The 13,191-nt window shown below is 28.5% G+C and overlaps 1 protein-coding gene across 1 annotated transcript; it reads left to right on the forward strand.

Annotated features, from left to right (window-relative positions):
* The first annotated feature begins 1,900 nt into the window (after window positions 1-1,900).
* LOC139504077 (uncharacterized) lies at window positions 1,901-12,898 on the forward strand. Its single transcript, XM_071294137.1, has 9 exons — window positions 1,901-1,973; window positions 2,340-2,572; window positions 3,689-3,794; window positions 4,693-4,925; window positions 5,483-5,614; window positions 8,140-8,307; window positions 8,606-8,813; window positions 11,835-11,947; window positions 12,728-12,898. The coding sequence occupies exons 1-7, from the start codon at window positions 1,901-1,903 to the stop codon at window positions 8,744-8,746; spliced, it is 1,086 nt and encodes a 361-aa protein (XP_071150238.1). The 3' UTR covers window positions 8,747-8,813; window positions 11,835-11,947; window positions 12,728-12,898.
* Window positions 12,899-13,191: the final 293 nt, after the last annotated feature.

Consider the following 13,191-nt stretch of genomic DNA (forward strand, 5'->3'; position numbering starts at 1 on the left):
TCTGTCAACTGTCGTGCATGTTGTTGACGGAAGTTTAGGATAAACCAATTTTAAGCATTGACCAAATATACATCCCCAATTCAAATGCATTGATCGTCAAAAAAAAGAGGGGTTCCTGAACCCTCCCTCTGGATCCACCACTGGTACTAATGATATTCACAATATTAAATGATTAGATCTTTTAAAATTGTATGGTTGATAAGGGTAATTTAGGCTACACCACTGAGTATACAATACCAGAAGTCCATTACTACAGGCAGTCTGCAAGCTGTGTTATATATATAGTCCATGGGCAATCTGAATGTCCCTATTCTCAGTGGAAATCAGTTTTGATGGCCCTCCAAAATCTTGTTTTGCAACAAATGAATCATATTTAAAAATATTACCATAGAACAGACAGTTACTAATTAGTCTCCCTCAGTTTTTAGCTCACTTTTACTAAAAGGAAATGTGAGATTGCTTTTGCTATCACTTTATGTCCGTCATCGTCCTTCCTTTCGGTGTAAACTATTTCAAAGATCTTCTCCTCTGAAACTACTGAACCAATTCTAACCCAAATTAAGCTGAATGAACCTTAGAATAAAGTGTGTGTTTTATATTCTGTCTCGTCAAAAAACATGGCTCATCGTACATCCTTCTACAATGAGCAAAGCCCATACTGCATAGTTACCTATAAAAGGCCCTGAAATGACAAATGTAAAACAATTCAAATGACCTAATTAATGTTCAAGTAAATGAAGGAAAAACAAATATGTATTATTTACATTGTTACATAGCAAATGTAACACAGCAACAAACGACAACCACTGAATTACAGGCTCCTGATTTGGGACAGGCACATGCATACATAATGTGGCGGGGTTAAATAAGTTAGCGGGATCCCAACCCTCCCCTAACCTGTGACAGTGATGTAACAGTACAACATAAGAATGAACTATAAAAATCAGTTGAAAAAGGCTTAACTCATCAGTTGGATACAAATTGAAATACATGTGTAATCTTTTAGAATAAGTTTGCTAACTTTAAATAATGTTTTCCTCTGAAACTACTGAACAATGCTAGTGTTTTATAAGCATCAGCTTTTAATTTGCACATTTGTTTTGCCATGTTTTATCTTTATAAAGGTTCAATGTGACTGTGGGCTAATTAATTCGCAGTGTGCTATGCATAAATTATCTAGACCCAGAATTGCAAAAACAAGATTGCTACGTCATTTAAAAAAAAAATAACACAATAAGCATTTCAATAGTTTTTTTCCCTACTGTGTACTGTCTATAAAGCATGATGAATTTATGTCTGTTTTTTTTTTTAGATTAAATGCCTTTGGTTAGGAAAAGAGGAATACCTTATGCCCATAATACATATGAGAAAGGTAAAAGGAAATTAAAGAAGGGTGTTCAGGTCATCAAAAAAATCAAACAGGTAACAAAATCTACATCTGGACTCCAGTTTGCTTCCATACATTCAGGAAATGACCCCAATTCAAATCCTCCTTGTTCAAGTTCATCAACTGTTGACATTGAAGAGGAAGTAACAGGTAACTCATTTATATTAAAAAAAAAAACAAACAGATTTGAATGCTGAATTTCTAAAAATTTGAACAAAAATTATAATTCATATCTTTTTTAGTTCACCTGACCTAAAAGCTCTACTTCATAGGACATACCATTAGGGAAATACATACAAATGTTTTCTTTTGGAGAACCACTGGATGGAATGAAACCAAACATGGCTTGAATGATCCTTATGAGGTGCTTACCAAGTATTGTTACTTTGTAGCCGATTCATTATCAAAGATGGCTGCCAGTGGGGGACTTAGTTTAACATAGGAATCTATGGGAAATTACATACAGATGTCTTCTTCAGGAGAAAAACTGAATGGAATGAAACCAAACAAGGCATGAATGATTCTTATGAGGTTCTGACCAAGTGTTGTTACTTTGTAGCCAATCTATCATCCAAGATGGCTGCCAGTGGGGGATTTAGTTTAACATAGTACCCTATGGGAAATACATACAAATGTCTTCTTTAAGAGAATGACTTAATGGAATGAAAACAAACATGGCTTGAATGATCCTTATGAGGTGCTGACCAAGTTTTGTTACTGTCATTTGGGCTCTTGTGAAGAGTTGTCTCATTAGCAATTACACCACATCTTTTTTTATATTTTATTGTATATCAAAGGTAATAGTATTATACCAATGTTTAAATAATTAACAGTCAATATTCTTTTTTAATTATATTCAGGTAGGTTTTATACAAGTGACATAATTTATATACTCCTGAAATTTGGTTTGGTGTAAAACAATATATACAATTTACCTATTTTTTTCCTTCAGCATATTCAAAAGCTAAATCCAAGCGCCTTGAAAACTGGGAAGGGTTTAGAAGTCAGTTATTGGAGGTCTATGTCTCTCATGAAGAACTGTGTAATTCCATATGTAATTTTTGTGGTGTGGAATCTATAGATTTGTACAGATGTCTTGACTGTGCATTGTGGATAACAACATGTCAGTCCTGTATGACAAAAAGTCATTCCTTTCCACATCTACATACAATTGAGAAGTGGATGGTTAGTATTAATATAGTGTACTTCAACTACATCATAGTCCAGTGTCCAATTTATGTAAAGCCTTTGTTGAAACACTTGATTATTTTTATTTCTAAAAAATATTATTTTTGATGCAAAGTATTTAAACTAAAACCTTTATTAAGATAAAAAGTTATAATAATATTGTAACCTTCATAAAAATTTATGAATTGATTCTGGTGTCCTCAAGATTATGTTTTGGCCTTACTTTATTTTCATTTTTTAGAAATGATTAACCAGAAATGTTAATAATTGGAATGTCCCAGGTGATGGATTCTGCTGATCAATGCTTGCTATAAATACCTGTCAATAATAAAGGAAACCTTTAATCACTTAAAAATACCTATCAACTTTATAAAAATTGCATCTTGATTTGCAAATGAAATAGAAATGTTTTATGTATTAATAAAACCAAATCATGATCATCTTATTTAATATTCAATTTGTTCTTTACATAACCATCATATCAGCCATTATCTTGACTGGGGACTTCTAATTAATAATATCACCAGTAAGGCAACTTAAACATTACTCTTTGTATGTCGCACTATGAAAAATTGTACATGCAAGGTTTAAGAAATATATTGATCACATGCTACAATTTTTTTATTTCTGTATGGCCAGCAGCTAGATTGTTTGAATGCCCATTGCCTAGTGAAATAGCACATTTGGAAAGTGCTTTATTTATCGTTTTTAAAAAATAATAAATAAATGTATCATTTTTATGTCAACTGCCACATATAGGGATCACCATTGGTCCTCTTGTGTCCGTGTCATTGTCTGTTTAGATATTATTACTGTTGCTTATCAATTTTTGTTGAAATTTGTCATTTTTTAGTTGAGTTGCAACAAAGTTGAACTCCAGTATTGATTTGGTGATGGCAACTACTGGCGACTACTGGCGTTAGCAATTGGTTGTCATTGTGTCAAAGGTCAAGGTAACAATTATATCTATATCTGAAACAATATGGTTTCTTGATGATTACCACAACTCGGCTTGTGCACCCTGGTGCCATTACATTATTTTATATGAAATTCGTGAATTGTTGATTTTCACCTATTAGTTTAAAATATGTGTAAACTACTTAATATTTGTAGCATGGAACATTTATTGAATGCCCTTTAAACAGCAAAGTGTGGAAAAGAACTGACCATGCATGTGAGAGCAACTACCAAAAAGAGTTGGTGATTGTAGATGACAAAGGTAAGTGTACTCTTTACAAATATGGATACTGACCATGCAAGGGGTTTATAGCCAGTCAAAATCCTTAAAAAAACCATTATAATGCATTCATTCTACATGAGCAGCCAAAATAACATTCATGCACTGAAAGTATATCAGTGTAATCCTTATTTCTGATTTATTTCAACAAATCAGATATGTTAACAGGACACCATAAGTAACTTTTTTTTTCATTTTTCATTTGAGCTCCTCAAAGGATTATTAAAAACCAATTTAATTTAAAATATTTGTTATATCTGAAAATAATTGAAAAAAATAGCTTTATACAGTGATTAAGATTGTAGTATAGGAACAATAATAGTGTCATAATGATACATGTACTATATATTTCTGATTTGGCACAAAAGAGAAAATGCTTGGCACAGCCTGTATACATGAATGAAAAAAACCTTCCATTCATTAATTAAACAAATCATGCTTATATATGTTCCTTAGGCTGAAAGAGTTTGGTAGATCATTTTTCAAGTAAACAAAAACCAATCATTTTTCATTATTTTCATATTTTTTTAATATAATTTCTAAATTATTAGTGACCATAAAAGGAATATTGGCCATATTTCTGATACTGACCTTTATCTTGGTGATTATCCAGCCCTATCTAGAGAATTATTGAAAAATAGGATAAGGTCAAAATTGTGTTTAACATTACTTTATCATGTAAGAAATGTTGGAGAATCCTTTAAAAAATATTCATTTTAGAAACTTCTTACATTAGAAATATTTATATGATTACTCCGATTAAGATATGGAAAATGAAAATTTTAAGTACTCCCCTAAAATTCATTTTTAAATCATCTCAACTACAGAAACATAAATATAATCCACACATTTCTAATAATTCATGCACTTTCATTTTTAGACAGACAACATTTAAGACATGTTCAGTTTTGCAGTTGTGAGCAGGAACCTATAACATTGCTACGGTTTAACCTATGGCCAGCATCACCAAAACACCCTAGACTAGCATTTCATGTTCAACTTTTGATGCTCTTGAATGGACTTCTTTTAGAGAGCCATGTCTTAGTAAAAAGCTTCTGTGCTGTTTTGACGGCTAGACATTCAAAACACAATGCTTTTTATGCAACTAAAGAGGTTTGCTATTATTCCATCTTACAAGAACATTTAGTTTAAAGATATTTTAATTTTACACAAATGTAATGTTACACCCTTTCATTGGTTTTCATAATTTAATTAAACTCCAGTCAATTATGGCCTGCCATGAATGTGGATTGGTCCCACAGATTTACAGCTGTCACTGTAGATATGTCCATTTATATCGAATTAGTTTTGCGTTTAGCTCCATTTCTCTGAAACAATTAGTATTATTCAATGATATCTATACACTACAAGCTCCTTGTATAGTACGATACAGTTCAGAATCACTTGAGTCACTTTGACCTACATTTCTTGCTTTACTAATTTTAGTTAAGTTTTGCATTAAGTTCCATTTCTTTGATACATATTGTATTTTAACTATTCAGTTTTCTAGTATAGTACAAGACAGTTCAACAACAATTTCATCACTTCATTTTACAATGTTTGAAGTTCAAGAATGGATAAAGACTAACTAGCACCTTTGAAAAAAATATATTTATAATGTGGCTCATTTCTTCAAATTTGAATTAACTATTGTATATGAATGATTACAGAGGCAAGACCTGTACAAGATCCTGATGAAGGAAACAATTCAAGAGTTTAGACATCTCTTGTACAAAAAAGAACATCCAAAGCACCTTTGTGAAAAACTTGATGATGGCACTGAATGTCCTGCTTGCTATAATGTAAGATTTTTCATTAATATGCTGATAAGGTATTTTTTTTTTAATTACTGTGAAAATATACTATTATCGTTATTTTACAGTGGTTTCAATTTATGTCTTCCTGATAATAATCCTTATTGTACTTCCTTATTTCTATATCAACCTGCTCAGCTGATTTTTTTTTTCATATTTAGGCTTTGTGACATGGTAAAAAAAAACTATTTCACCTGAACTTATCCCCCACTTCATAATGTTTGACCCAACATTATCAAAAGTTGAGAACTTCTCAGCCAGCTTTTCATGTGATAAATATTTTATCTAATTTTCTTTATAAAGATATGGTAAACTATCAGGTGTTTGTAAAAACAGGAAGGTTTTTAGCTTGTTTTCTGCACTCACTTGCCAAAAGACATATTTTCATCTTATTTGTTTTATGAAATCTATATGCAGAAAACCTTGGTAGTACTTCTTACATATCTTGCAGGTGAGCATAATCGAAAAATTACTGCCAATTTCTTAGGGAATTACTAAGGCCCCAATAAAATATTGTTGACATGTTATTTTTCAGTATTCTATTAATGATAGGTGATGATATTTTTGATTATCGTTACAATGTAGTGATATTGAGGAAAGATAAATGTCAATGCTAAATTTATTCTAGTCTCCATTCAAATTGGTCTGTTTTCATGCAGTTCAAAGGAAAATGTTATAAATTGTGAAAGCTTCTATAAAGTTTTACTGTTTTATACATCATACATATATATATATATTATGTTACACCTTTAAATTAAACTGACGAGGAAAGTTACTACCGGGTCACCGAAAGCCTGATTTTCGTCGAGCCTAGGTGGTCAAGAGGTTTAATGGGCAGTATATAATGCAAGGCGATTTGGTGCCACAATATCACAGTAGCATGAGTTTGAATCCCGCCGAGGGAATAACAAAAATTTGCAAAAGCAAATTTTCATATCTTACATTGTTGGGCTGTTATTTAAAGTAATTATATATATAGTATGTGTTTTCAGCCATGTATCACCTTCACTGGTGATCCAATGGAAAAGTTTATCGTAGAGTTGTCACTTGTTCAGACGTACTTAGTTCGAATCCCGGCTAGGGAAGAACAAAAATATGCGAAAGCAAATTTACAGATCTAACATTGTTGGGTTGATGTTTAGACGAGTTGTATTTACATTATGTACACAGCCATGTATCACCATCATTGATGGCGATCCGATGGATACATCTGTTGTAGGGTTGTCACTGACTCAGACGTACTTATAAATATAATTATTTTCTGTGACTGTATCTTACATTAATTTGTAGGATCCTTTACTATAGATAATTTAGCTGATCTGTAACAATAACATCTCCATGCCTTATATATCATGTACTGCAGTACGCCGCTAGATTAAAACTGACGTGGAAAGGTAACACACGGCCAGCGAAAGCTCTTTTTTTGAGAGCCCAGGTGGTCGTGTGGTCTAGCGGGACGGCTGCAGTGCAGGCGATTTGGTGTCACGATATCACAGTAGCATGGGTTCGAATCCCGGCGAGGGAAGAACCAAAAATTTGCGAAAGCAAATTTACAGATCTAACATTGTTGGGTTGATGTTTAGACGAGTTGTATATATATATATATATATATATATAAGTGCCTATAAATAGCAGCACATGACATACAAATCTATGGGAGTGTGGATTAATCAGTACAGATATTAATTCAATTACACAAATAAAATTATAGATTGCCTAACAATGTAATTTTAACACACTATTTAATATGTAAATATAAGAATGTTTAAAATATTTACAAAATGATGAAAATAAACGCAATATTTCGCTAGACCAACTAGCTTTATCAAGCGTGCATCTATCCAGGTGAAATCGGATGTAGATGATAAGAAACTTTTGCAGCTCAATGTATATGTTGAACTTAGCTGCCTTGAAAATAAGAAAAATGTTTAAGAAAATTTTGCAGCCTAATGTCTATGTTGAATTTGGATTGAGCTGCCTTAAAAATAAAAAAATAAATAAATTTTTGCAGCTCCATCAGTTACAGATCTGTTAGATAGCTAAATCCAAGAGCAACATATACATGGAGCTGCAAAAATTTATTTATTTTTTTATTTTTAAGGCAGCTCAATCCAAATTCAACATAGACATTGAGCTGCAAAATTTTCTTAAACATTTTTCTTATTTTCAAGGCAGCTAAGTTCAACATATACATTGAGCTGCAAAAGTTTCTTATCATCTACATCCGATTTCACCTGGATAGATGCACGCTTGATAAAGCTAGTTGGTCTAGCGAAATATTGCGTTTATTTTCATCATTTTGTAAATATTTTAAACATTCTTATATTTACATATTAAATAGTGTGTTAAAATTACATTGTTAGGCAATCTATATATATATATATATATACAGCTTTATAAATGTTTTAAACCAATAATAATTTAAATTTATGTGCTGAAAGAACTTATAACATACATCCACAATTTATAATTAAAATATTATCTTATATTTACTCATACATTTTTATTGGTAGGTTACTCAACCTATTGTTTCATTTGATGCCGACTTTCAGCTTGTAAGGAAAGGCTCATCAGGAAATAATTGGAAACCACCAAATCATGAAGGACACTTTTTTGTTAATCAAGATTCTGTGGACAACTTCATGTCAGAATATACTACTGATAACAAAAAAGAAGATGTGGTAAGTGCTAAATCATGGAAGAGGAGGGAAGCATAAAAAATAAATAATTAATGGTTAATCAAGGACAGCATTCTAAAAATTTCAATTGTGATGCCCCATTTTTTTTATCAGGTTGAAAAATAAACTATAGAGGGATGGAACCACAAGAGAAAACAGTATAACCCCAGATTAGGTTTATTCCAGATTGTACTATAAATTATTTTGAATTTGATATATACAAGAAACAATTTTGTAGTTTTTTATTGTAGAGAATCTGCACATATAGCATATATATATACTTTTGCAATCTTTGCTTCAGGAATGTAATGAATTTCAAGCTGGAAATCAGTTGAGATCCAAAATAAAGAACAAAAAACTGTCTGAAACAGCTGTGTTTGGGTCTATTTGTCGCCATGAATGTCCACAGCTGTTCTGCAGTCTAAAACACGGTGAAAGGTAGTTATAGTTAAGACAAATACAGATCATCTACCACTTAAAGTAATGGAGAAACTTGTGATGTAAACTTTGTGAAAAAATAATAATAATTAGAAACCAATATAGAATTCTAAGTTAAAGTTTTAAAAATAAAAACGTCAAACAGACTTGTTTACCATCTATTGAGTTATTTTCATTTGAAGTCTTATCAATCAAATTTAGCAGCATTATTTAAAAGGATATATTGTATGCATTTGAACTTTTATTAAATCTTAATATTAGCAGTATTATTTAAAAGGATATATTGTATGCATTTGAACTTTTATTAAATCTTAATATTAGCAGTATTATTTAAAAGGATATATTATATGCATTTGAACTTTTATTAAATCTTAATATTAGCAGTATTATTTAAAAGGATATATTATATGCATTTGAACTTTTATTAAATCTTAATATTAGCAGTATTATTTAAAAGGATATATTATATGCATTTGAACTTTTATTAAATCTTAATATTAGCAGTATTATTTAAAAGGATATATTATATGCATTTGAACTTTTATTAAATCTTAATATTAGCAGTATTATTTAAAAGGATATATTATATGCATTTGAACTTTTATTAAATCTTAATATTAGCAGTATTATTTAAAAGGATATATTATATGCATTTGAACTTTTATTAAATCTTAATATTAGCAGTATTATTTAAAAGGATATATTATATGCATTTGAACTTTTATTAAATCTTAATATTAGCAGTATTATTTAAAAGGATATATTATATGCATTTGAACTTTTATTAAATCTTAATATTAGCAGTATTATTTAAAAGGATATATTATATGCATTTGAACTTTTATTAAATCTTAATATTAGCAGTATTATTTAAAAGGATATATTATATGCATTTGAACTTTTATTAAATCTTAATATTAGCAGTATTATTTAAAAGGATATATTATATGCATTTGAACTTTTATTAAATCTTAATATTAGCAGTATTATTTAAAAGGATATATTATATGCATTTGAACTTTTATTAAATCTTAATATTAGCAGTATTATTTAAAAGGATATATTATATGCATTTGAACTTTTAATAAATCTTAATATTAGCAGTATTATTTAAAAGGATATATTATATGCATTTGAACTTTTATTAAATCTTAATTTTAGCAGTATTATTTAAAAGGATATATTATATGCATTTGAACTTTTATTAAATCTTAATATTAGCAGCATTATTTAAAAGGATATATTATATGCATTTGAACTTTTATTAAATCTTAATATTAGCAGTATTATTTAAAAGGATATATTGTATGCATTTGAACTTTTATTAAATCTTAATATTAGCAGTATTATTTAAAAGGATATATTGTATGCATTTGAACTTTTATTAAATCTTAATATTAGCAGTATTATTTAAAAGGATATATTATATGCATTTGAACTTTTATTAAATCTTAATATTAGCAGTATTATTTAAAAGGATATATTATATGCATTTGAACTTTTATTAAATCTTAATATTAGCAGTATTATTTAAAAGGATATATTATATGCATTTGAACTTTTATTAAATCTTAATATTAGCAGTATTATTTAAAAGGATATATTATATGCATTTGAACTTTTATTAAATCTTAATATTAGCAGTATTATTTAAAAGGATATATTATATGCATTTGAACTTTTATTAAATCTTAATATTAGCAGTATTATTTAAAAGGATATATTATATGCATTTGAACTTTTATTAAATCTTAATATTAGCAGTATTATTTAAAAGGATATATTATATGCATTTGAACTTTTATTAAATCTTAATTTTAGCAGTATTATTTAAAAGGATATATTATATGCATTTGAACTTTTATTAAATCTTAATATTAGCAGCATTATTTAAAAGGATATATTATATGCATTTGAACTTTTATTAAATCTTAATATTAGCAGCATTATTTAAAAGGATATATTATATGCATTTGAACTTTTATTAAATCTTAATATTAGCAGTATTATTTAAAAGGATATATTATATGCATTTGAACTTTTATTAAATCTTAATATTAGCAGTATTATTTAAAAGGATATATTATATGCATTTGAACTTTTATTAAATCTTAATATTAGCAGCATTATTTAAAAGGATATATTATATGCATTTGAACTTTTATTAAATCTTAATTTTAGCAGTATTATTTAAAAGGATATATTATATGCATTTGAACTTTTATTAAATCTTAATATTAGCAGTATTATTTAAAAGGATATATTATATGCATTTGAACTTTTATTAAATCTTAATATTAGCAGTATTATTTAAAAGGATATATTATATGCATTTGAACTTTTATTAAATCTTAATTTTAGCAGTATTATTTAAAAGGATATATTATATGCATTTGAACTTTTATTAAATCTTAATTTTAGCAGTATTATTTAAAAGGATATATTATATGCATTTGAACTTTTATCAAATCTTAATATTAGCAGTATTATTTAAAAGGATATATTATATGCATTTGAACTTTTATTAAATCTTAATTTTAGCAGTATTATTTAAAAGGATATATTTATATATGCATTTGAACTTTTATTAAATCTTAATATTAGCAGTATTATTTAAATGACATTTAAACTTTGTTTGCTTTATTTTTTTTATCAATTGTCTACTTAAATGATGTCTACACAACATAGTAAAGTAGAAACCAATAAAAACAAACCAAACCCTTAACGTGGGCATAGTATAGACCTGCTAAGTTCTGAAAATAAAATAAAATGTGACAAGATACGACTCGACACTTGACACATTTCACTAACCTGTCACACTACCAAAAATCCTAAAGAAAAACTGTTTTATAGAATCAATAATATGCCTTTTTTACATTAGTTAGTGTTTTTGATAGATTGTTATGCTAATATTTTTTGCACTCTCATGCTTATAATCTTTATAATGTATGACACATTTAATATTTTCTGAAAAAAATATATTGTTGAAATTATATCTTATGTGTTACTTAATTGTATGTATTGCATAAAGGTATCAAACAAAATATGTTTTTACCCTTTAATGGCAATGATGACTTTAATTTACAATGTAGACTTTTTATTTAAAACATTTTTCTCATTTCAGAAATACAAAGTTGATGTTCTTGATCGTATTTCATTATCCATTCCAATTTTCCACTGCTTCGGGCATAAGTTTTCATGTCAGGTATTTTGATTTATGCAAACTTTTTTATTTTACAGACATCAATTATTTTTATTGATGAAGACTACCTAAGTCAAAGAGAACTTCCTATTTCAGCAGTTCATAAGCAGTTTTATAGCAGTTTCTTGAGTTATGGCAGTTTAAAGCAGTTTTATTTTAGGCAGTTAAAAATATATGTTCAAGCCTGCTATCATAATCTTGCTTTATTAGTTAATTTCTAGGGATTTTACAAGCTTAAAGCATGCTTTTACAAAACTAAAATCACCCATCTTAAAAATGGTTTTGTATCATAACAAATAAGTTTTTTCTATGTTATGTCCTTTGATAGACTGCATGATAGTTATTTCATTTGGATGGATTATTGAAATCTTACAGATCTTTGGGAAAATAAAAAAATAAATGAAGTGAGATTTGTATAAACAATAAAAATATATATATATTCGTAATACACATTGGTAACACGATAAAGTTTTAGGTTTTTTTCCCCCAGTTTTAAGGTACCACACTTTATGTTGATTGAATATCATAACATGTTGTCAAGGTCAATAAAAAAAACTTGTTGATGTGACCTCAAACATTCCTAGTTGATATTGAAGTCAAATCTTTCCTTTGTAGCTCAGAACATTATTATATGCATGTATGAACACTATAAAATTTCAAATTGTGAAATAAAATGGTCAAATGTTTAATTAGCAACCATTTAATCATAAACTTAAATGAAACTGTGTCACTGTTTACAATGTTATTCCTAAAATTCTATAAAAGATAATTTTATTTCATCAGATTCTTTTTAATCCAAGGAAAACACTAGGCATTGGCTTAACCGATGGTGAAGGCATGGAAAGGTTATGGTCTTACTTGGGGAAATTTTCAAGTATCACTAAAGAAATGACCCCCGAAAACAGGATTGACTTACTGACTGATGCCTTGATATATTATGGGCAGAAAAAGAAACAGAAACTGGGTAAGTAATTTAAAATTGTCATAATCATGCAGATTTATTTAATTGTCATTAAATTTTATTTTTTTTAAACTGGCATCAGATAAATCATGAGGGAATTTTTCCTAAAAGCTTTGAAAATAACCATACTTACCTCAGATATTGTTTTGGTGTGTTCTCCATGCTAGACATTCCAGAAAGACAGTCATGCTTGAACTGGTCCTAGTCCTAGTCTTACAATGCATTTTTAGCCCATTTGAAATTGTCAAATGAAATATATACATAGTAGTTTGAATGAACGATGTCT

This window comes from Mytilus edulis, chromosome 14 (assembly GCF_963676685.1).
Source record: "Mytilus edulis chromosome 14, xbMytEdul2.2, whole genome shotgun sequence".
Classification (NCBI taxonomy): Eukaryota; Metazoa; Mollusca; class Bivalvia; order Mytilida; family Mytilidae; genus Mytilus; species Mytilus edulis.